This window comes from Paroedura picta, chromosome 6 (assembly GCF_049243985.1).
Source record: "Paroedura picta isolate Pp20150507F chromosome 6, Ppicta_v3.0, whole genome shotgun sequence".
NCBI classification, from domain to species: domain Eukaryota; kingdom Metazoa; phylum Chordata; class Lepidosauria; order Squamata; family Gekkonidae; genus Paroedura; species Paroedura picta.
This window is the reverse complement of record NC_135374.1, coordinates 26931877-26953296: the sequence shown is the minus strand read 5'-3', so window position 1 is coordinate 26953296 and position 21420 is coordinate 26931877. Positions and strand designations below refer to the sequence as shown.

General features: G+C 39.5%; 1 protein-coding gene across 12 annotated transcripts in view; it reads right to left on the bottom strand.

Moving 5' to 3' along the window:
* The window catches only part of NBEA (neurobeachin), a 438607-nt gene that overhangs the window by 20455 nt on the left and 396732 nt on the right, over positions 1-21420 (bottom strand). For 5 of the 12 annotated variants that reach the window (XM_077341872.1, XM_077341874.1, XM_077341878.1 and 2 more), the window contains 6 exons: positions 15067-15129; positions 14667-14756; positions 10631-10823; positions 8603-8674; positions 4249-4404; positions 3062-3232 (listed from right to left, as the gene is read on the bottom strand). In XM_077341872.1, the coding sequence (XP_077197987.1) occupies positions 3062-3232; positions 4249-4404; positions 8603-8674; positions 10631-10823; positions 14667-14756; positions 15067-15129 (745 nt within the window). The remainder of the gene's footprint in view (positions 1-3061; positions 3233-4248; positions 4405-8602; positions 8675-10630; positions 10824-14666; positions 14757-15066; positions 15130-21420) is intronic. The other 7 variants (XM_077341876.1, XM_077341879.1, XM_077341881.1 and 4 more) reach the window with 3 other exon arrangements.

The following is a 21420-nucleotide window of genomic DNA, read 5'->3' as shown; positions in this document are numbered from 1 at the left end:
AAGAGGGAATTTAGAAATTGGCATTATAAAAACGATTTTTCTCCTGTTAAAATTATTATGACCTCATTCACAACAAAGTGATTCAGGATATCAGCGTGGCATATCCTCCAAGCCAGTGGACTTCAAAACATACATTGTCCCTGCACGAATTTCCATAGTTGGAGTCTTTACACCAGCACACAAATGAAAAGACCAAAACTGGAGAGGTGATTTAAATATAGCTTGTTGTGGCAACTAATGGATTCCTTGTGGAACACATGGTTTGTGGATCCCAGACAGCTCTATAATAACCATAATGATAATGATAATAATAATAATTACAATGATTATGATGATGATAATAAGAGCAGCAATGCCAGATAGAAGGGCTGCTTTCATAGATTGGGTATAGTCATTGGTATCTATAAAATATCTAATCTGCCAGATGTTATTAAAAAATTAAAATTGTTTTCTACTGTACAATTTCAAACGTATGAAGGATTACAAATGTCTGCAGTTCCAGTAAACATGACCAGTTTCATAACTGCCTTACAAAATCAGCAAGAAGTCATCTCCATTGTGTTCTTTTTAGTTATTTTTAGAAATTACCCAAAGCAACAAGGGGAGGTTCATGTAACCATGTGTATATGACATATATGTGAGGTTTCTAATTATATGATTAGCAAGTGTTGATTAAAAAAAATAAGAACATGGATGCTCTCACTTTATATGATTCTCTGAAATAACTGAAGTTCCTCTTGGTAATTGGATGCACCGAAGCTGAAATTGATAATTAACTGTCTTTCAGCTTAAAGGATCATTAGAAAGTCAAGCACCTAGCCCACATAATTACTGTAACCTGACATTTTTCTTTTGAATTCCTTACCTCCTTATGGTTTGTGATATAAAATATCTTATCTGTGTCTCCAGATGACAGCTTTTGAGAAACTAATCCTTTTCTGAAAATATTATCTGCATCTTCCTAGAGATTCATTTTAAAGATGTTAACTAATTGGATTTAACTTACACTGTACATCTCACTTTCATTTTTCTTACAAAATAAGCCTTAATCTCATGGCAGTAGAAGTATAGAAACTGTAGATTTTAGAAAAAGAAATATTTCTTAATATAACTCTGCAGTTGCCTTCATTGTACTTTCTTGTTCAAATCTAATCTAATCTAACTAGATTGCAACCAAATATGCCCACTGTGGACAGACATTTTTTGATTGCAATCTGGAGGATAGTGGGGAAATGTGGATTGACTTACCACAGTTACAGCACCAGCAAAAGGGGGGGGGATTAATTGGTGATACCACTACAAACCTGCTCAATCAGTATGGTCATCTTCTAAAACTCTGCTTGAGTATCTTTGCTGGGAAGGGGCCAGTTCTTCTGAATCCAGCCTCAACCAACCACCTGGCAGAAGATCCTGCAGGAGTGTAGAAATTCCATCAGGGCCGTCAGCTCTCTCAGGAGCTCATTCTACCAGGCAGGGGCCAGGGCTCAAAAGGCTCTGGCCCTGGTTGAAGCCAGACAAATCTCATGAGGGCCAAGGACCACATGAGTGCAAGGCCCTGTGGGGAGAATAGGGAGTTAAACAGTCCCTCAAATACATTGGGCCCGGACTGCAATTAGTCTTAAAGGTCAAAACCGGAACCTTGTACTTGATCCGGTACACAACTGGTAGCCAATGCAGCTGCCTCAGTGTTAGCTGGATATGAGCCCTCCTTGGTATACCTGTGAGGACCCTAGAAGCCACTAATCAAGAATACTGATCAAGGGTGATTTAGGCTGATCTTGCATTGTGTACGCTGTTGGACTAGATGCCTGTATGGCCCCTTCCTTGGAATCTCTATGATTCCAAAAAATAAATAATACAATAATATATAAATAATATAATAATAATATAATAATATATAAATAATAATAATAAGTATAACCTCTATTTCAAATCACAGTGCTGGAAACAGCAGGGAGGATACTTGGTTCTTGCTTTTCCTTAAAGTGCTAAAAAGCCATCTCTATAGAGATGAACAGTTGCCAGCCAACATATAACAACATTTCATAATTTAACCTCCCTCCTCCCCCCAAAAAAAATCTTATGGAAATAATCAGTCTGTAGAGGATCATGAATGCCTGAGTAGAGAGTCAGATATATGCTTAACTTTTCAAATGAAACTTAATGGACAAAAATGTGTTTAATTTTGGCTAAATTATACTGTGTTTAATTTTGGCTAATTATACTATAATGTGTTCAATGGATTAGTTGCTGTTAAAAATACAGAAAACAAAGAGTCTTCTCCTAGACATTCCGCAGTAATAGAATACTGATAAAGGGTCAATTTATTTTTGGTTCATATACAATGGGACTGGTCAATAATATCTTGAAACTCTACCTTAACTATAAACCAACCAACATGCTATTCTACCACTGCTTGTCAGCTACTGAGGTCATACAAACAACAGGAAAGAGTGGATCATTAATAAATAAATATCTTATAGCCAATCACTCACCCCCTGAACCACCAAAGTGAGTCACCAGGATGCATGATATATATAGCAGTGATACTAGGCTCAGAAAAAGGCCTACTGTAGCTCAGTAGCTCTAACATAAAATGGCATGCCTGGATATACACGCCAACCAAAAGTGAAAATAGGTGCCAATAGATCTTTGTTATTTCATTTCTGGAAGAAATGAAGATTTAGCTTTCACCGAACTGTGCATTTTGGTAAGTCAAAACACTGAGTTCAAATTGTCTCAAATTGTGGCTTTAGAATAACTGCATAAATGATGGATCTTGAATAAAACTTCTGTCAGGCTTCATCATTCCTGATATGCTGATAGTCTATATATTTTACAAATCAATTGTCTTTAACATATCATTTACTGATGATTCCTTTATTACTAATTAAATGTCCTACATAAAAAAGCACATGAACTAAAAATCTAATAAACAAACAAACATATGATTACTGAGTAATGGTTGCAGCATCCAGATCTTTACATTTTAATATTGAGACGGAACTTTAAGGAAGAAACATAAACAAGATTTATAAAGTAGCCCACAGTGAATACTTACTGCTATTTGGATTGTCACCGATAATATGGTGCCGGCCACTCCAGTACCACAGTAGTAATGTAGCATCACGAGACCCGGACACTATGTAGCAATCCCCACCAATATAAGATTCCGATCTGGCAAGGCAAGTGACTACATCCCAGTGGCCAAACACAATCTGAGTTAATTTGCCTACAACAGAAGAAAAGGGTACATTACTGATTTGCAAATTTGATTGATTGTATTTATATACCACCCTCCCTTGTGGCTCAGGGCGGTTTACATTGTTATAAGAACAGAAGAGCTTCTGTTCTTCCTACTTCAGGTATTTAGCCAGGATGTGGATATTTCTTGGTTTATCACCTGTGGTCCTGAGTGAGCTGGGCCAGCATATATGTAGGATTAGACTAGGATGAGGTGCACTGCATTATTGTTTTTTTTTTGGCAGGGGCTTATTCACTGGCAGGGGCTCATGGGAATTGTAGTCCATGGACATCTGGAGGGCCCCAGTTTGACTACCTGTTTTGAGGTATGACACGTTTGCTTCAACCTCAGGTTTTCTTGATTTGTTATTCAAAGACTTGAGTCTTCTACTATTTAAAGGGTGCCATAGGACTGGACATATGCTAAGCAGCTCATCCCTAGCTAAACTGGGCTGTGTACAAAACGGGAAACAGCATTCAAAGCCTGGAAGAGCTCCTAATTCTAGCCTAACCATTATAATGTTGCCAGGGCCACAATAAACTTACCATTCTTAAAATGAGAAAAGTAAGAAGAGCATTTATTAGTAAGGTAGGCAAACAACAGTGAACACCTGGAATGCTGGAGCTTGAACTGCAAGATCAGCTTGAGATCTTCTTTTCTTTTTGGCTCAAGTTTCAGGTCTCTCCTGAGCCTAAGGAGCCCTTTCAATTGGAAGATGAACCACATAAGTTGGAGGAAACCTCCTTAGGATGGAGTAAGGTGAGCTGGATGATGATTGGATCCACCCAAGTAGACATGCTTTGATTCTCATCACGTCATTCTTAATTTTCAAGCTGACTGTCAAAAGGTGACTATTCAAACTAGTTAATTCTTCACATGCAGCATATAAAGCAGCACTGACTATGCTAAATTTTAAACAGCCAGTTATACAATAGTTTGCATATCAGATCCAGGGTAATATTTCACATGAGCATAGTAATTAAGACATTGTATACAAGGTTTACCTGTTTCTGTGGAATAGACTCGAAAGCTCTTGTCCCAGAAACCACAGATAAGAATGTAGCGATTATCTGCTGTGACCACAAAACAATGAGCATTGATCTGAATGCTTTGATCTACAAGGTCGGTAATTTGCCGTTTGTTCACTCCGGAGTTATTGGCTGCAGAAAGACAAAAAACAAAGCACGTAAGTCAATGTTTAGATGCTATCTGTTTTAGTACTACTCTGTTATTTCATTTCTGGAAGAAATGAAGATTTAGCTTTCATTGAACTGTGCATTTTGGTAAATATCATGAAAACTAAAATGTAGGTCTGTTTATGCTAATTTCAAGAAATATATAACTACTGTGATGTGAGTTTGGAGGATAGGGAGCATCATAGATTTGGGAGAGGCAAAATTTGCTATCCAGTCCCAAAGGAAGGACAATCCAGCCACACAAAGCATGAAAAAGGTTCGAATGGGGGGCTCTGGTTCAGTGGTACATTATCAATATTACTTATTTCAGTTCTATACCACCCTCCCAGCAGATTGGCTCAGGGTAGTGTACAACATGTACATGGAAACTTCATAACATTAATTTAAAAGATACAATAAAATAAGATTAAAACTAAAGTTAAATTGTGCAACAGTGTCAGCATTGACTAGATGGATATTATATCTCTAAGCTGTCTTAGAACTCTTGGCTTTGATTGATGGCTTTGATGGGGGGGGAGTAGATGTTATCTGATTCACTGGTCCCAACCGAAAGCCTGGCAGAAGAATTCCATCTTACAGGCTCTGCAGAACTGTACTAGTTCTGTCAGGGCCCAGATGTGCTCTGAGAGTCCATTCCACCAAGTGGGGACCAGGACAGAAAATGCCGTGGTTGAGGTCAGATGCACTTCCTTTGGGCCAGGGATCATCAACTGGTTGGTATTCGAAGAATGAGGGTTCTTTGGTGGTATAGGTAGGAAGGCAGTCTCTCAGATACAGGACTTTGGCAGCTGTGTCTGGATCAGTTGCAATTTCTGGAGCAAGCATAAGGGCAGGCCCACGTAGAGCGAGTTACAGAAGTCATCTAGAGGTGACTGTCATGTGGATAACTGTGGCCAGGTGTTCTGCAGCCAGGCCAGGTAGGGCACTAGTAGCTTGGCTTGGTCAAGATGATGATGATGATGATGATGATTTGACTTTTAGCCTGCCCCTCCCGGAAGGCTCGTGGTGGGTTACATTCAATAAAAATCCCAATAAAATACCCCTAAAAATACAACAATATCCTGACAGAAACCAACATCCAAGACATATGCGGCAACATAACACAACTAAAATACCCCCCTATAAACCAATTCCGGGGGTGGCATGGAAAACAATCTCAACTGCCCCTAGAATAGTCCAGGTAATACTCCAGGATGGTAAAATGCCAGTCTTGTTACTCCATAGAGAAGGATGCATCAAAACCACTCCCTGATTTCTAGCTGTAACCAACAGTTGCGCCCCATCCAGACAGGGCAAGCATATTTTGCCCCCTGGTCCCTTCTTACCCAACCACAGTATCTTCATCTTTGAAGGGTTGAGTTTTAGGCAACTCTACTTTATCTACCCCATCACTGTTTGTTATGCAAAATATCCTATATTCAATGCCATATTCAATATGGCATCTCCAGTTAAAAGGTTCAGACAATAGGTAATGCAAAAGACTTCCATCTGAGACTCTGAAGAGCTGATGCCAATAAGAGTGGGCCTTTATAGGCCAAGGCTTGATCTCATAATGTGGCAGTTTCATGAATTCAAGGTGATTTCAGATCAAATATCTCCAGATAATTTAAGAGACTATGTCAAGCTACAGGAAAACAAAGAACTTGTATGGCTATTGGCCAATCTGAACCAGAGAAAATAACTTCTTGATCTCAAGATCCACACACTGGCTCATCTCAGGAAATATTCTTCCAGGTACAACTCCATATTAACCAATGCCCTCCCAATCTTTAAAGAGCAGAATCACATGACTGCTGAATGCATGACATAAAGTTTATGGTGGCTCACACAACCATAATGCATGGAATGGTAGAGATCTTGCTGATTTTTTTGCCAGGTAGTTCAAAAGTGTAGAACATGGTAAAGCCTAGCCAACTGCATGGTAGGTAGCCAATACAGGAGAGGCTCTATTTGGTTTTTAGAGCCAACATATGAATATCCACTATACTAAGGTGACCAGATTGTCCCACTTTTGGAGGGACATCTGGGGGCACCTGGCAAATTGTACTTATGTTGAAATTAAAAAATATATATTACAATACTATTTTTGCATTCTATGCATTCTATGAAACTTTTTGTTGCTCCATATAGACCAAATTTTTAATCAAGAACCCCCCCGGTCAATGGTGTCCCACTTTAAAGGTAAAGGTATCCCCTGTGCAAGCACTGGGTCATGTCTGACCCTTGGGGTGATGCCCTCCAGCGTTTTCATGGCAGACTCAATACGGGGTGGTTTGCCAGTGCCTCCCCCAGTCATTACCGTTTTACCCCCCAGCAAGCTGGGTACTCATTTTACCGACCTCGGAAGGATGGAAGGCTGAGTTGACCTTGAGCCGGCTGCTGGGATCGAACTCCCAGCCTCATGGGCAGAGCTTTCAGACTGCATATCTGCTGCATTACCACTCTGCGCCACAAGAGGCTCTTTACCAATGTTAACATTGGTAAAGCTCTTGTCCCGCTTTACCAATGTTAAAATCTGGTCACCTTACACTATACAGTAAGTAATCATGTGGCAGTTTTGATTTTCCTACAAATAGGCAGGGATAGAATCCTTGATGTGTCCAATGGCCAAATACATGAGGATAAATAAGTAGATATTAGAATAAAAATGGCCTCAGTTCTTATCATGCATTACAGTATATTTTTCCTCTTTAATAATTAATAATATTACTCCAAGCAGCTTCTTTCCTTGTAGACTCAGAACTGAGGGTCAACAGAGCTACAAAGAGATGCTGTAGAAAAGAAGGCCTATACTTTTCCAGGCCATGGTCTGAATTCATAGGATGTAATTCTATTATCGAAGCTAAGGAGGTCTGGCCCCACCTTGAGATAGGCCCCACCTTGAGATAGGATACAAGTTTGGAGTCAGTTATTCCATATTCCCCTGCCATTTTGTTCCATATCAATCTTTTCCCATGAAGGTTGTGTGTAAACTCAAACATTGCCATGATAAATTTATATAATTGAAAATTTTATAAAAAACGCAGAACATGAAATATTGAAGGTCACCCAATGAAACTGATTTGCAGTTAATTCTGGACACACAAATAGTAGCATATTTAGGATAGGGCAATAAGGGCATTTGCCCTGGGTGCCAGTTGATGCAGCCCAAACTGAGCATGCTGGGACTTGAGCCATGGGGCTACAGCAGCATCAGGCAGCCACTGGTGTCTGATCAGTCAGCCATAGAGTCCCTGCCAATAGCAAACCAGCTGAGCTCAAGCCACCATGCCATACAGGACTAGGTGTACTTGCTCAGGCACCCCCCCCCCTCAGTACCAGGAGTGCAGCCAGAGACTAATGGCTTGAGAAGGCCCAGCTATGGCTCTGTTGCAAGCTGTCTGGATGTCCTTGCCTATAGGGAGGTGACAAGGTTTGTTGGCTGTGAGGGTCCTGGGCTGCCGCTGCTGGGATTGCAGAGGGGAAAGGCACTTCTTCCAGGATGCCCAGAGTCAACTTTCTGCCATGTTCCTTTAGCTCAGGGGCTGCTGTAGCCAGGGCTTATTCCACAGGGTGGGGGGGCAGGGGGTACATCAGTGCTGAGACAGACTGACAGGCTGGTGGAGGGAACTGAGGCCTTAACAGGCTCCTTCCGGGTGGAAGCAAGCCCTACCCCTATGTCACCAAGCCCCGCCCTCCTACCTGATCTAGTGCCAAATAGGCTAGGTACACCACTGCACACACAATATACACATGTATAATAAACTTATAACACTCCTTGAATTAAGATGAAGTGTAATTACTGGTTTAAAAAAGATATTATGGACTTCCATCGAGGATAATTCTATTAACAGTAAATGTCCCTGAGAGCTGAATGGAACTTCTCTGTTCAGATGAAAACTCTTCTGATGCTAAATGCTTGAAACAAAGAACCCCAAAACAATATGCTTTGCTGGACTGAATCAACCCTTCATGTGAACCAGCAAGATTTTTTAATGCCCTTATATTTTGATATCTGTGACAATACTAATAATATTTTTACTTGTATAAAAATAAGGGTGGACGTTAGTTTTTGTTGGCTGTAATTGTTTGTAGTGAAATACATCATAAAAAGCAGCATAGCTAACCATCTTTAAATAACTTATTTTTAAACAAACAATTTACGCTGTATTCTTTGACATACCAATCAATGGATCCATTTCAATAGGAAGATGATGAGCTTGATCCAGAGAATATCCTGGGGCTCCCCTTAGTCCTAAATGATAAAAATGAGATCTGCAATCACATTTCTAATTTTTACCACCTCAAACTTCCTGTATAAGTAAGTCTTGTATAAGAAAATCAAAAGCAGTCAAAGCATGCTCCACCCCCAGATTGTGATGCAGAAAGGGACAAAGGAATGTATAAATAGTCCTCTTTGTGCCTTAAAAACACTGGATGCGGGAGATATGGATTTTGGGCTTCGGTGCTAGTGGAAGATAATGTGTTCCTGGGTAGGGGCATTTCTAATCAGGGATGAAAAATGGACTCCTGCTTTTTGTCCATGCCATGACTGTAATCTGTATTAGATTCACTGTGTTTGCTTTTAAGAACTGGGGAAAAAAACACAGCAGGGTATTCTAACCAAATACAAATAAAAGAAGATAATGATGCAGCATTGACTCTAGCTGAGTAATCTTTTATGTGTTTACCTTTGAGAGTCTAGATTTGGTTGCATAAAAGAGTTAAAATAATTATTAAATGAAGGAAAATTCTGTTATCAATGCCTTAGAAAATGTCAGGATAAAAGTCAGACTAAAATTAGCTCCTGGAATATCACCACTGGCTTTTGTTATAAGATCTAAAGAGTTTAGCCAAGCTGCAAAAAAAGGAAATTTTAAAATTTGGGAAGATCTAAAGGTATCCAATTATAAATCTTTAATCCCTGATGAGCAAACAGTTGTAACATTTGCAGATTTATCATTATTTATTTTATTATTTTATTTTGATGTATTTATATACTGCCCTCCCTTGAGGCGCAGGGCGGTTTCACCATCTTTCAGAAAAGGGTAAATCTATTGGCTTTAGTTTCTACCGGTTAAAAGTCTTCTACAAACAGAAAGATGAAATAAGAACCCAATTAACAAATTTTGAAAAATTAGCTATAAATAGTAAAAGAAATATATTCTCTTAGATGATCTATTAGATGCTGATAGTAAACAGCAAAAAACATTTGAAAACTTTGAACGAAAGACTTGCCCAGTAAGCTCATAGGTTTGGGCATCAGTGTTAAGAATGGACTTACTCAGAACCTCTCTGTAAACCTTTCTGTCAAAGAAAACATAATTTTAAAAAACTGCTATAGCAGTGGCACCTATAAATTAGCATAAATATACCAAGGGACTGATGGGGATTGTTGGGTATGTGGCGCTATCAATGTCAGTTTCATACACATCTGGCAGGGATTGTAAGGAGAGCAGCAGAATCCTGGAATATGATAGCTACAGCTATCTCTAAAGGCAGGGGTAGTCATTCGCTGGCTCATGGGAATTGTAGTCCATGGACATCTGGAGGGCCACAGTTTGACTACCCCTGTCTAAAGGTATAAAGAAAGAGCTACTGAAGGGCTTTTTGTTAAACCATGTAGAATTCCCTTCTAAAGATTTTGTGAATTTATTCTTAATCCCATAACATCTGCAAGGCTAATTTTTGCTTAGAATTAGAACATAATCCCGATGAAAAGGATTAGTCAGAAAAATTAGTAGAATATATTCATTCAACCATGCAAACTAACTTGTCTATTACATGGGCAAATGTCTCATAAATTTGAAAAATTGAATGCTTGCCTGTCTAGAATGAGGAATTAATTTCAGGCTTTTATAATTTATAATAATAACTTTGAAGTTTGTATTTCAGAAAGTTCTCTGTATTCGTTTTACTTCGATTTATTTTTAGCGAAAATAAAATTAAACAATTTTTAAAAATGCAAGCAGGAGATCCAGTCAAGGAATTCCAAAAGTATGCGTAGTTTGGCCAGGAAGGGACAGCCCTATGCGATTGGCATAGAGTGATACTCTAGTAAAGAAGCAATTCCTGTATTAGCATGTATAATTCAAATGGATATGTGAAATATATAATTATATATCAGTACAATATAAGAGAAAACCAGATGAATTAAAACAAATGCCTCACTGTGGAAAATTCAGCACCAGATCTCTGCATGAGCACATACCTACTGTGTTGTGCCACCTATTCACTGCAAACAGCCGGCTGCAAGTCACAGTTACCACGGCAGGAATGGTTAGGTGGGGAAGTGTGTTGGCTGCCACGTGCGTGACTGGCGAATTGGATGGGAATTTGAGAACCATTATAACATCCTGCTGCATCTGATCTTTAAACATAAGCGGGCTCTGTGGAAGGAAACACTGTTGAGTAGAAAGGAGAAGAGAGCAGAAGAAAACAGAAGGGATAACACAATTAGTGAGGAGGTCTGAGGGAAAAATAAGGTTGAGAAAGTCAGGAAACATTTGCACATACAGGGGAAACAATGCTAGCTGTGCACCTATGCTACAAAATACAGGGCAGTAAAGTTAAAAAAGCTATTGTCGGAGCATTACACAAGGACAAATAGAGAAAAGGAATGATTAAGGTGCATTAGGTTACCATTGCAGGGTGAAATGATAAAGTCAGCATTAACAAGAAAGAAAATCTCATTTAAATTATTATAATACTTCGCATACTGAAGCAAGTCATTCAAGTCATTCATAAGGTTAACATTATATACGACACAGTGATTTAACAATACTACAACACTAACATTTATTTAGTTGTTCTCTAGAAGCCAAGAGGAAAACTCTCTCTGATTTTGACAGCAAGAGAAGAACAAGAAGTTGTAAGAATAATGCGTGTCTGACCAAAAAATGCAGCCAGGCATGTCTCTTGTAATAAAATGTACTATACAATTTACCTGGAGTTTATTTTTCTGTCTCTACCACCATCAACGAATTATGTATGGATTCTAACTTTAAATATATGTTGATGGGTTATGAATTGTCAGAGACTGAGAAGGAAAGAGATCTTGGGGTTGTAGTGGAAAGCTCAATGGAAATGTCAGTTCAGTGTGCAGTGACAGCGAAAAAGGCATATAAGATTGTTGGGAAAGAGGTTAAAAATGAAATGGTCACTATTTTAATATTTCACGGTGGACAAATGGTGCAATCTCATTTGGAATACTGCACAGATCTGGTTGCTGTATCTCAAAAAGGATGCTGCAGAGATGGAAAAGGTGCAGAATGCAGCCAAGATGATTAATGCGTTGGAACACATTTCCTGTGAAGAAACACAGAAGAGCTGGAGGCTTTTCCATTTAGAAAAAAAAGACAACTAATCTGGGACATGATAGGGGTTTATAAAGTTATATATGGGACTGAGAAAATGGATACTCAGAACTTTTCTCCCTCTCCCAAATGAAATTGTTGGGTAATACATTCAAGATGGGATAAAGGAATTACATTTTTTTTACTCAGTGGGTAATTAAATTGTGGAATTCACTGGGATAAGTCTGTCAACGGCTACCAGCTATAGTGGCTAAAGGAAACTTCCACATTTAGAGGCAATAAATCTTTGAATACCAGTTTAAGGAGGCAGCATTAGTTGGAGGCCTCTACGTTCTGTTTTTCAGTCCTCATGGGCAACTGGTGAATCACTGTTTGAAATCGGATGCCACATTAGATGATTCACTAGTCTGGACCAAAAAAGCTCTTCTTATGGATTGGCAAGGGTGAAACTCATAGAGGAATGATATTGCACTTTATGTTGACAGACAAATATGAAAACAGCAACCCCAGGTTTCTCATAATGTTTCATTCTGTCCTGAAGTGAACTATAATATGCAATGCCATGAGAGTGGATGTCAGTGAGATCCATTGCCAAAAAGGGTACATATCATAGCCCTTAATCCAAAGATGTACATAGACCAATCGATGTACACAGGGGGACTCATATACAAATTCCTTTATATTTAAATAGCAGATCAACATAGGAAAAATGCTCTGTATAGACATGTGCAGGTTTGATATTATTTAGAAAAGAAAAGCTTCAGTCTGCCCACTAATGGGCTTCTTGGAAGGGAAGCCAAATCTATGAAATTTGCATGAATTTGTATTCTGACTCAATAAATAACATTTCTGGAACATGGCTCCAAGTTGAGGAAGAGGACCTTGTAAATGAGACATGTTTTCTGGCATTTCATCATATTTCTAATTCTGGCTATGAAACACAGTTGAATAGATCTGCAAAATGGAGCTAGGGACAGATAGAGTTTTCTCTATCAACCTGAGGAAAGTCCTATGTTTGCAGAAAAATCTAAAAAAAAAAAACAGTCCCCCAAACATTGGGGGATTAAAATTCCCCCCTAATAATAGAAAAAAATGCCTTAAGAAAAGAATGCCCACTGAGTTCTCAATGGTCACAGTGGTGTCTGATAGGCAATCCCAACACTATTGGTGATTCTTTCAAGCCTTAGTTTTTGTAAAGAAAAGCCATGGGAGAGAACTGGAGTGGTCTTGGAGGCAAAAACTGTCATGGAAAGGGTCCCATCCTGATGGAGGACTCACCAGGGACAAACCCAGCAGCAACACCCAGAGACAATTCATGCTGGTCAGCCTGGCCATGATGGCCACCATACAACTTGGCTCAGTTCTGGCCACCACACAACTCAACTAGATTTTTCCCTGGGAGAGACTCTCAGTGCAAAAGGAAGGAAAACTGAGGCTGAAGAGTAGGTATAGCTGTATTGGTGGGTAGATGGGAAGAAGAAAATGACGCAGGAAAAGGCTACCAAGATGCTCAGGAAAGGGAATAAGGAATAAGTGGGGGTGGGGGATATAGGGGAAAATTAGATGCCCATGCTCTTGTGGGTCCTTTGCTTGTAATTTCTACATTTTGTATTAGCTTTGGTCCTTAAAATAATCAAGTATACGCTTTTTTAATAACCATGACAGATTTTGAAAATTTACTAAAGAGAAAACAAATGTAATTGTCAAAGAAGTCATTACTTATGCTATGGTTAGACATTGCCATATTTGGTAGTAAATATATAAGGGCTACAGTGTGGCTTGGTGATAGGAAATCTGATTTGCAATCCCTGTAAGTCTCCAGTTAAAAGAATCCAGTACTACTAAGTGATGTGAAAGAGAGAGTTGCTGCCAGTCAGAGTAGACAATACAGGCCTTGATATACCAGTGGTTTCACTTAGTATACGGCAGTGTCATGTGTTCAACTAAAACCCACAATGCTTTTTTTGTTAGCATCAACTCATATGTCACAAATTAGGGAGCATGCTTTCAAGTTCCCAGAACAGAATATTTTTGGCAACAGCATATGAAGCAGGAAAGAAGAACTGCAGACGTATGATTTTTGCATCATGCCTCAAAATGTCTTTTTCTTCTTCCCTCCTATTTTCCTTTTTTGTAAAAAAATGCTCAGACTCAAACAGTAATGACTGACTCAGAAGCTTGCTCCCTACTAGGTTACTACATGTTTTGCCCTAATTTTTAAAAAGTATTGTGCTGCTTATTTCTGTAAATACAACAACAACTTATTAAAGGTTATTCCTGGTTTCTATGGAGGCATGAAACAAAACATATTTTGGAATTTGCTCAAGCTTTATAGAAAACTCCAAGTACTGAGATGTTCCAATCAGGAGAAAAATGGAAACAGATTTCATTGTTTCCAATTTAGCTGAGTAATGCTTTTCTCTGTAACAAATACACAAAAGAATGGATTAAGAATGATTTGGGAGTTCAAATGGAAGTTAAAGTGCACACTGTGTCCTCTCCAGAGAGTGGGCAGGAGGTTTCCCACATGATTCGAACTACAATTCCTCACTTCTGACAAGTAGCCAATGTTCATAAATCACATAAATCATTTCCTAATGCTTCCTTTCTCCTCTTGCAATACGATCTTCGCCACAAGAAAATCTTCGAGGCTTTTCATTTCACACAATGGTATTCATCAAATACATATTTATGATGATAGGAGCTCGTTAAAAAAATCAAGGGATTGGCAAACAAAGTCAGCAACTGTCAGAAAGAAAAACCACCTAGGCGCTGTAGGATGCAATTTTTCTGCACACAGTAAAATGTATGGTGTTTGTGGGGATCTCGGGGCATATAAAGAGAAAGTGTTACTTAAATTGGTATTTTATGACCTATAAAGAATCCTCGGATTCAGAGGAAATAAATTCCCAGCAAGCAGTTGTATCTCACCAGGTGCATGGCAGAGCTCCGAGGCGGATGTGGCTCAATAAGCAACTGAGATGGCGTCTGTCCAAAGTTCTGTATCTGTGCCTCCATGGCCTGCAGGGAAAGGAGAGTGATTGTCATAATCAATATGCATCAAAGAGATAGGTCAACACACTCCTTGACAATGCAAGCGTATCCCAAGTCAGCCATGAAAAAAGTCCAGGAAATTCACCGGGTGCCCTTCTCTCAAGCTGCAGACTCATCCAAGTGTTAGTATTTTGTAGACAAGCTTTGCTTCTCTTTTCAAGCATGCTTCATTTAAACAACTAACCAGTCCTATTTCAAGTAGCTGGAAATGTTAACCTGTGAGGACATGCAGCTAAAGCCTTGTGAAATCTTTCTGCGCTGTACAATACATATATACCTTAATAAAGTCCTTGGTAAGGAGGAAAGTATATGGCTCTCTAATAAAATAAGCCTCAGGGATCTTAAAAAAAAAAGAGAAATTGAAAAATAAAATTCAAGGACAATGAAAATTTAAAACAAAGAAAACACCAAAATGACATCAAGTTTAAAATTACAAATGATAAATAAAATAACATTAAGGTACACAGATTTATTTAATTATACATTGTATTAAAAAAAAATTGCATAAAACGTTCCAAACTAAAAATTCATGAGGTTATTTTCAAGAATTAAAACTATAAAAATATGAACAGGACATGAAACAACATACACTACAGCATAAAACAATTGACTATGAAAACAAAATCATAGCAAGATAAACCAGATAAAGCTATAAATATGTTGGAATATACAAGATCTGTAGTGTGCAAAACTGGGCAGAATATGAAGGGTATCCTGCAGGGGGCATCAAAGGAGATGTATATTTAGTATAAATAGGATAGGAATTTCCAGATGATTTTCAAATTATCTTCTCTCATGTGTTGATTGGCTCAACACAAGACTACCTGCCTTTTGAGTACAAATATTATTGCTGTGTAGGGGAGTCAATGGCCATTTCCGCCTGAGGAAAATGTTCCTGGACAGCCTTCACATGTTGGCGGCATATAGAACCCCTCCACATGATGTTGCCAACATCCTATAGCTGTCCAGTAGGTGGGTCACAATTTGGCCATTTTTAACTTGCAGTTTTGGGAATCCATAAAACTGGATTTACCACCCTAAATCGTGCAAACCACCAGTGAGCCACAAGGGATAAGATTGTATAGAGGGGGAAATGCACAATAGTCTTGTCCTGATCTCATTCCTGCCCTCCCTTCTCCATTTCCTGCTTTGAGTAAAAAAAAATTTTTAAATGCCGTGGTCTGTCTTGTAGAGGGACCATAATCCTACATTATCCAAGGTAAAATAAAATCGTCTTTAAAGTGTCTACAGTCTTCTTGGGATCAGGCACGCAAACACAGCCCTGTTTCTGCTGATCCTACAGGGGTCTAGTCAGCTTGTTTTTAAGCCTACCATTAGCACAAAATATCTTCTTGGGCTCCAGGGATAATGTGCAGTATCTTACAAATCTACCCAGACAGAAATAAAGTGCAAAAAATTACGAATCCCAAAAAAGGAGGGGGGGGGATGCTGTATTGTTCTGGCATTTCTCCATAGCAACGCAGCAATGTTGATTTTATTAAAGAAGCATATATGTTATGTATAGCAACATAAGGAAGTGCCTTTAAGGAAGTGCCTTAAAAATAATTTGGGGGCTGGGGGGGGGTGGGGAGAAAGTTTCAGTCCATGAGAGAACTACTGTGCTGTCATTGGTGGCTTAGTGTGATTGACAAGCCAAGAGAGAAGGGAGAAAATCGCCTTGTTTTCTCTTGCAGCCTAGTCAGGAAGCAAAAAGCCTTGATGGGACAGAGGAAAAACACGGGAGGGGGGGTCTCCCCATGAAGAGGGCTGCAAATGCGATATTTACCATCCCACATTTGCCAGCAGTAAGCCACCCGTGTTTTATTTTTATTTACTTATATTTTAATTTATATACTGCCATTCTCAGAAATATCGTCTCACAGCAGTTCAAAATAAAACAATAAAAATTACAGTATAACCCCCCCCACCCAAATCCCTATGTGGAAATGATTACCAATTCTGTGCTTATCCTCTTAGTACCAGTTGGAGTATTTGCATCTTATTAGCTCCCATGCCAGGGTGTAAACTGCACAGAGGTTTTATTCCAATCCCAGGCCGATTCAGTCCCTTCCAACTCCACTGAATGCAATTTCCATTTTGATTTTGTCTGATTTAAATTTTCCTTCTGCAACAAACATGATTGATCTGGAGTGATCCTACCTTTATCCTGCAATATCCTGGAGTGGTTTTAACCCTCAATATTTGAAAAAATTGGATTGAGAAAGCATGAAAAATCATGTGGAGCTCTGGTTGCTTTGAATTAGTTCCTGAACTCTGTGGTAGAGAAGCCCTGATTGGCCAAGGCTACCCAGGTGACAAGCTTGCCTTAAAGGGGAAGCCCCTAATTTCTCTCAGCAGAAGCTACCAGAAGCTTCTGTCAGTAGACATTTGCCTCTTTTTTTCTCCCTCCTCTGCTGTCTCCAATCCTCTTCTCCCCCACTTCAAGAAAAGAAAGAAAGAAGCTCCGTTTGTGCTTGGCACCTCTGCTGTCTCCAATCCTCTCTCTCCCTCCCCCTTCAAGAAAACAAAGAAAGAGGCTCCGGCTGTGCTTGGCTTACCCCTCCCCTTCTGAACTCCCCTAACCATGTGCAGAACACTTTTCTGTTTCAGTGGGTAGGCGGAAGAGGAAGACCTGAGTTCAAATCGATCTGGATTCAGCAGGATCAACACCGGAAAAAACAAAGTTAGTGCAGAATCAGCCCAGGACTCTGGGAGGTATATGAGCAAGAACAGGAAGTTCTGATCACTACTACAGGAGGTGAGTTTTGAATACCAGTATGTCTAAAAAACCTTATACATGATTAAATACATAAAAACACACAAAGGGTAATTAAATAAACATTTTCAAAAACATCCTTTTAGGCAACTGCATTTCCTCTCGTGCAGTGTTCTTCCTGTTTTATTTCTCTTTTAACTATTCGGCCAGGAAAGCATGTGACAACTAATACAAATGATTAAGGCCAAAGATGGTCTATTGAGGATATATAGGTTTCTAAGAAAAAACTCTCAATAAACAATTTAAGCAAATAAAACCTGTTCCTGACAATACTGAGGCAATTTTCTTGTGCTTTTAAAGAATCATTTGGAAATAAAAATGTAGCTACATTAATCATCTGCCACTTTTTACAGCTGTGGCTAAGTGATGCCCCCCCCCCCTTCTTCTTCTTCTTTTTTGCAGTTGCAGCAGGGAAATGAATTAAATCTTGCAAAGTACTGCACAGCTTTAATTTACACATTTCCTTTCAAGTTGACCAGTCACTGGCAAATTCTGATTATATTGCTACAAATTCAGTTTACACAAAGCTATCGATTTTACCTCCTAGTTCAAGCAGATTTATGTTAACAAAGAGGGAAGCTGAAATCAGCAGTAGCTTCTTACTAAGATAGCTTGTTCAGATGATAAGGAATGGGCACTTAAATTTCTTCTGCCAAAGGAAACCATTATATTACAGCTAAATACATCTTGTTTAGTATATACTCAGTGGCTGCTTTACCACCTGATCTTACATGTACAGGAGTCAATGGCATCCCACTGCAGTTTCAAGGCATAAAAATCTGTTTGGCTATAGCTAGGTGTTTCTGTTGCCAAAGCTATGAAGAAGAAGAAGAAGAAGAAGAAGAAGAAGAAGAAGAAGAAGAAGAAGAAGAAGAAGAAGAAGAAGAAGAAGAGGTTGGCTCTTATATGCTGCTTTTCTCTACCCGAAGGAGGCTCAATGCGGCTTACAGTTGCTTTCCCTTTCCTCTCCCCACAACAGACACCCTGTGAGGTGTGTGAGGCTGAGAGAGCCCTGATATCACTGCTCTGTCAGAACAGCTTTATCAGTGCCATGGTGAGCCCAAGGTCACCCAGCTGGTTGCATGTGGGGGAGTGCGGAATCAAACCCGGCTTGCCAGATTAGAAATCCGCACTCCTAACTACTACACCAAACTGGTACAACATTCTCCTAACACAACATACTACCCCCCCTCCCCACCATTCTCCATATGTGTTGTATGAATACTCTTGTTTGAGAACTAATTATAGGGATCACATAACAAAACAAAATCATTTGCAAAACTATTCCTTGTAAAGCATATGCTATCATTCTGCTATGACCAAGATAGTACCATAAATTATTTTTGCCAGATTGATAATCCTTTTGAATGAACATTTATAGAACAGGTAAAATGAAGCCGTACATCTCAAAAGTTTAAACAGACTTGTAAAAATACACAAACATTCAAATAAGCTTTTTGACTTAAATCGATATGACAGCTGCAATTCCCATCAGAGCTCAATCATTTAAACTCAGGACACAGATTAAAACAAGTCATCTTTAAATTCTCTAGCTCCAAAAAAATATATGCATGAGAATATGGGAAAAAAGAACTACTTAGGGCCATTTCGCACGGCTTCAAAATAGCACAATGGTTGCTAATTGAAAACGCTACTAATTTGCCATAACCCACGACGTCGTAGACAATCTGCAACAATCCTGAAACCGACCCGCAAAAAGCGCTTCGTTGTAGCGCTTTCAGGGGAATCCAGAAAAGTGGATTCACCCTCCGGATAGCGATACACTCCTGCAACCAATCTGCAACACTAGCGCTAAAGACCTGTGCGTTACCATTGTTGCGGGTTCTTCAAAGTCCCTCCTCCTGAGCCTGTCCTCCAAACTTCCGGCGAAGCGATCGCCATTTTTTTTTCTCTGAGCGAGCGGGGATAAACGCACCAGCGAGCCTCTTTCTGTTTAGAGGCTTCCCTGGCTTCAGTCCTTCACCTTTAGTCACTAAGCACAAACCACAGAAAAGCCCGTTTGCTGAAATAAAGTCCCTTTATTTTTTACACATTAATTCAGCCGAAAATCGGGCCCGTGAGAGGGGGGGGGGATTTTTTTTTTATCACTCGAGGCAGCGTGCCAACGATCATACAATCAAACGACAGCTCACATTAGGCAGCTGGATGGGTCTCTCCGTTGCAACGAATCTACCTAGATTCGTTGCTATGGGTCTGTTTTTTTTTTAAAAAAACCTTTCTTAAAGGGAAAGGGGCTGTTTGGGAGCATGCTAACGGCTGCCCATTGGCTGCTTGACGGCCAGGGGCGGGACGAGCTTGGCAATAGCGCTTCCTTTCTAGCGATTTCTGCCGAGACCGGAAGCCTGTGGGAAACGCTAAAAAACGCAACTGATTCCACTACAAAGGCAGGTATGCATAACAACGAATTCCACTATTTTAAATGGCGATTTTTCATTCCGCAAACAATTTGCAACAAAGATCCCCGTGCGAAAAGGCCCTTAGAATTCAGCTGGTGCAGTAGTTAAGTAAAGACTAGGTGTTTTCATGGTCTTATGTCCTTATTAACCTGTATTTTGAAAAAGATTTTATATTACAACATAAGTGTTGTCTGGCAGAATTATTTCATTATTGAGCCTTACTGACCATTCATAGACTTGTCAAAAACAAAACTGCTTGGTCACTGCTAGTAGGGATGTGATGAATGGGGAGAAACCGAGCCAGTACCCTGCCATTACAGGGATGCCATCAAGTATTTATTTGTTTACTACATTTATAGGCTGCCTTCCTTACTGAGACTAAAATTGGACTACACGGTGTTCATCAATGCAATCAGCAGGATCTAATAAACAATGTAATTGGACTAGGGTTACTAGTCTGAAAGAAAGCAAAAAGCATTAGACATGTTAGTAACGTAGAAGAAGAACAGTTGGTTCTTATATGCCACTTTTCTGTACCCAAAGGGGTCTCAAAGTGGCTTACAATAGCCTTCCTTTTCTTCTCCCCACAACAGACACCCTGTAGGGTGGGTGAGGCTGAGAGAGTCCTGATATTCCTGCTCGGTCAGTACAGTTTTATCAGTGCTGTGGTGAGCCCAAGGTCACCCAGCTGGTTGCATGTGGGGGAGCGCGGAAACAAACCCGGCTTGCCAGATTAGACATCCGCATTCCTAACCGCTACACCAAACTGGCTAAAGGGTATGTAATGGTATTATATAAATAGAAGACAATGTAGTATCTTCAGCAAACAGATAATGCATACCACACACAGTGGTCTAGTGAAATCTCATTCTTTGCAAAACAAACAAACAAACAAACAAACCCCTTCCTGGACTATTCTGATATAATATAGCTCTATTATGTTTATAGAAATACTCCCCTGAACAAGTATATAGTTTGTAGAAAGACATAAGCATGTCAACCTTTCTGACCTCCTCCACAGACCATTTCACACAGTGTGGGCCACAACAGAGGATTCATGCGCATGGGCCATTTTTGAAGTTGCCCATTTATAGGGTGGCAACCCCATAAGGCTCTGCCGAAGTGAACAAATTTCCACCTTACATCCACATGTACATGCAGTGGGAAGATACGGCAAATCTTGACTATCTGGTGTAAGCCTCCAGGGAAGAGCGTAGTATGTATGCAAAATAAATACATATGTAAATATGTACTGGGAAAAAATTGTTTTTGTCACACATGTATCTTATGAGGACAGTTTTAGGGAGATCTATTCAATGGGGTTTAAGGTAAGTGTCATGTGTGCTTCATATGCATACCTTAAAAATGTGAGAAATGGCCCTGAAATACATATTGGGATCATTTTTATTTATTTTATTATTTTATTTTTGTTTATTAT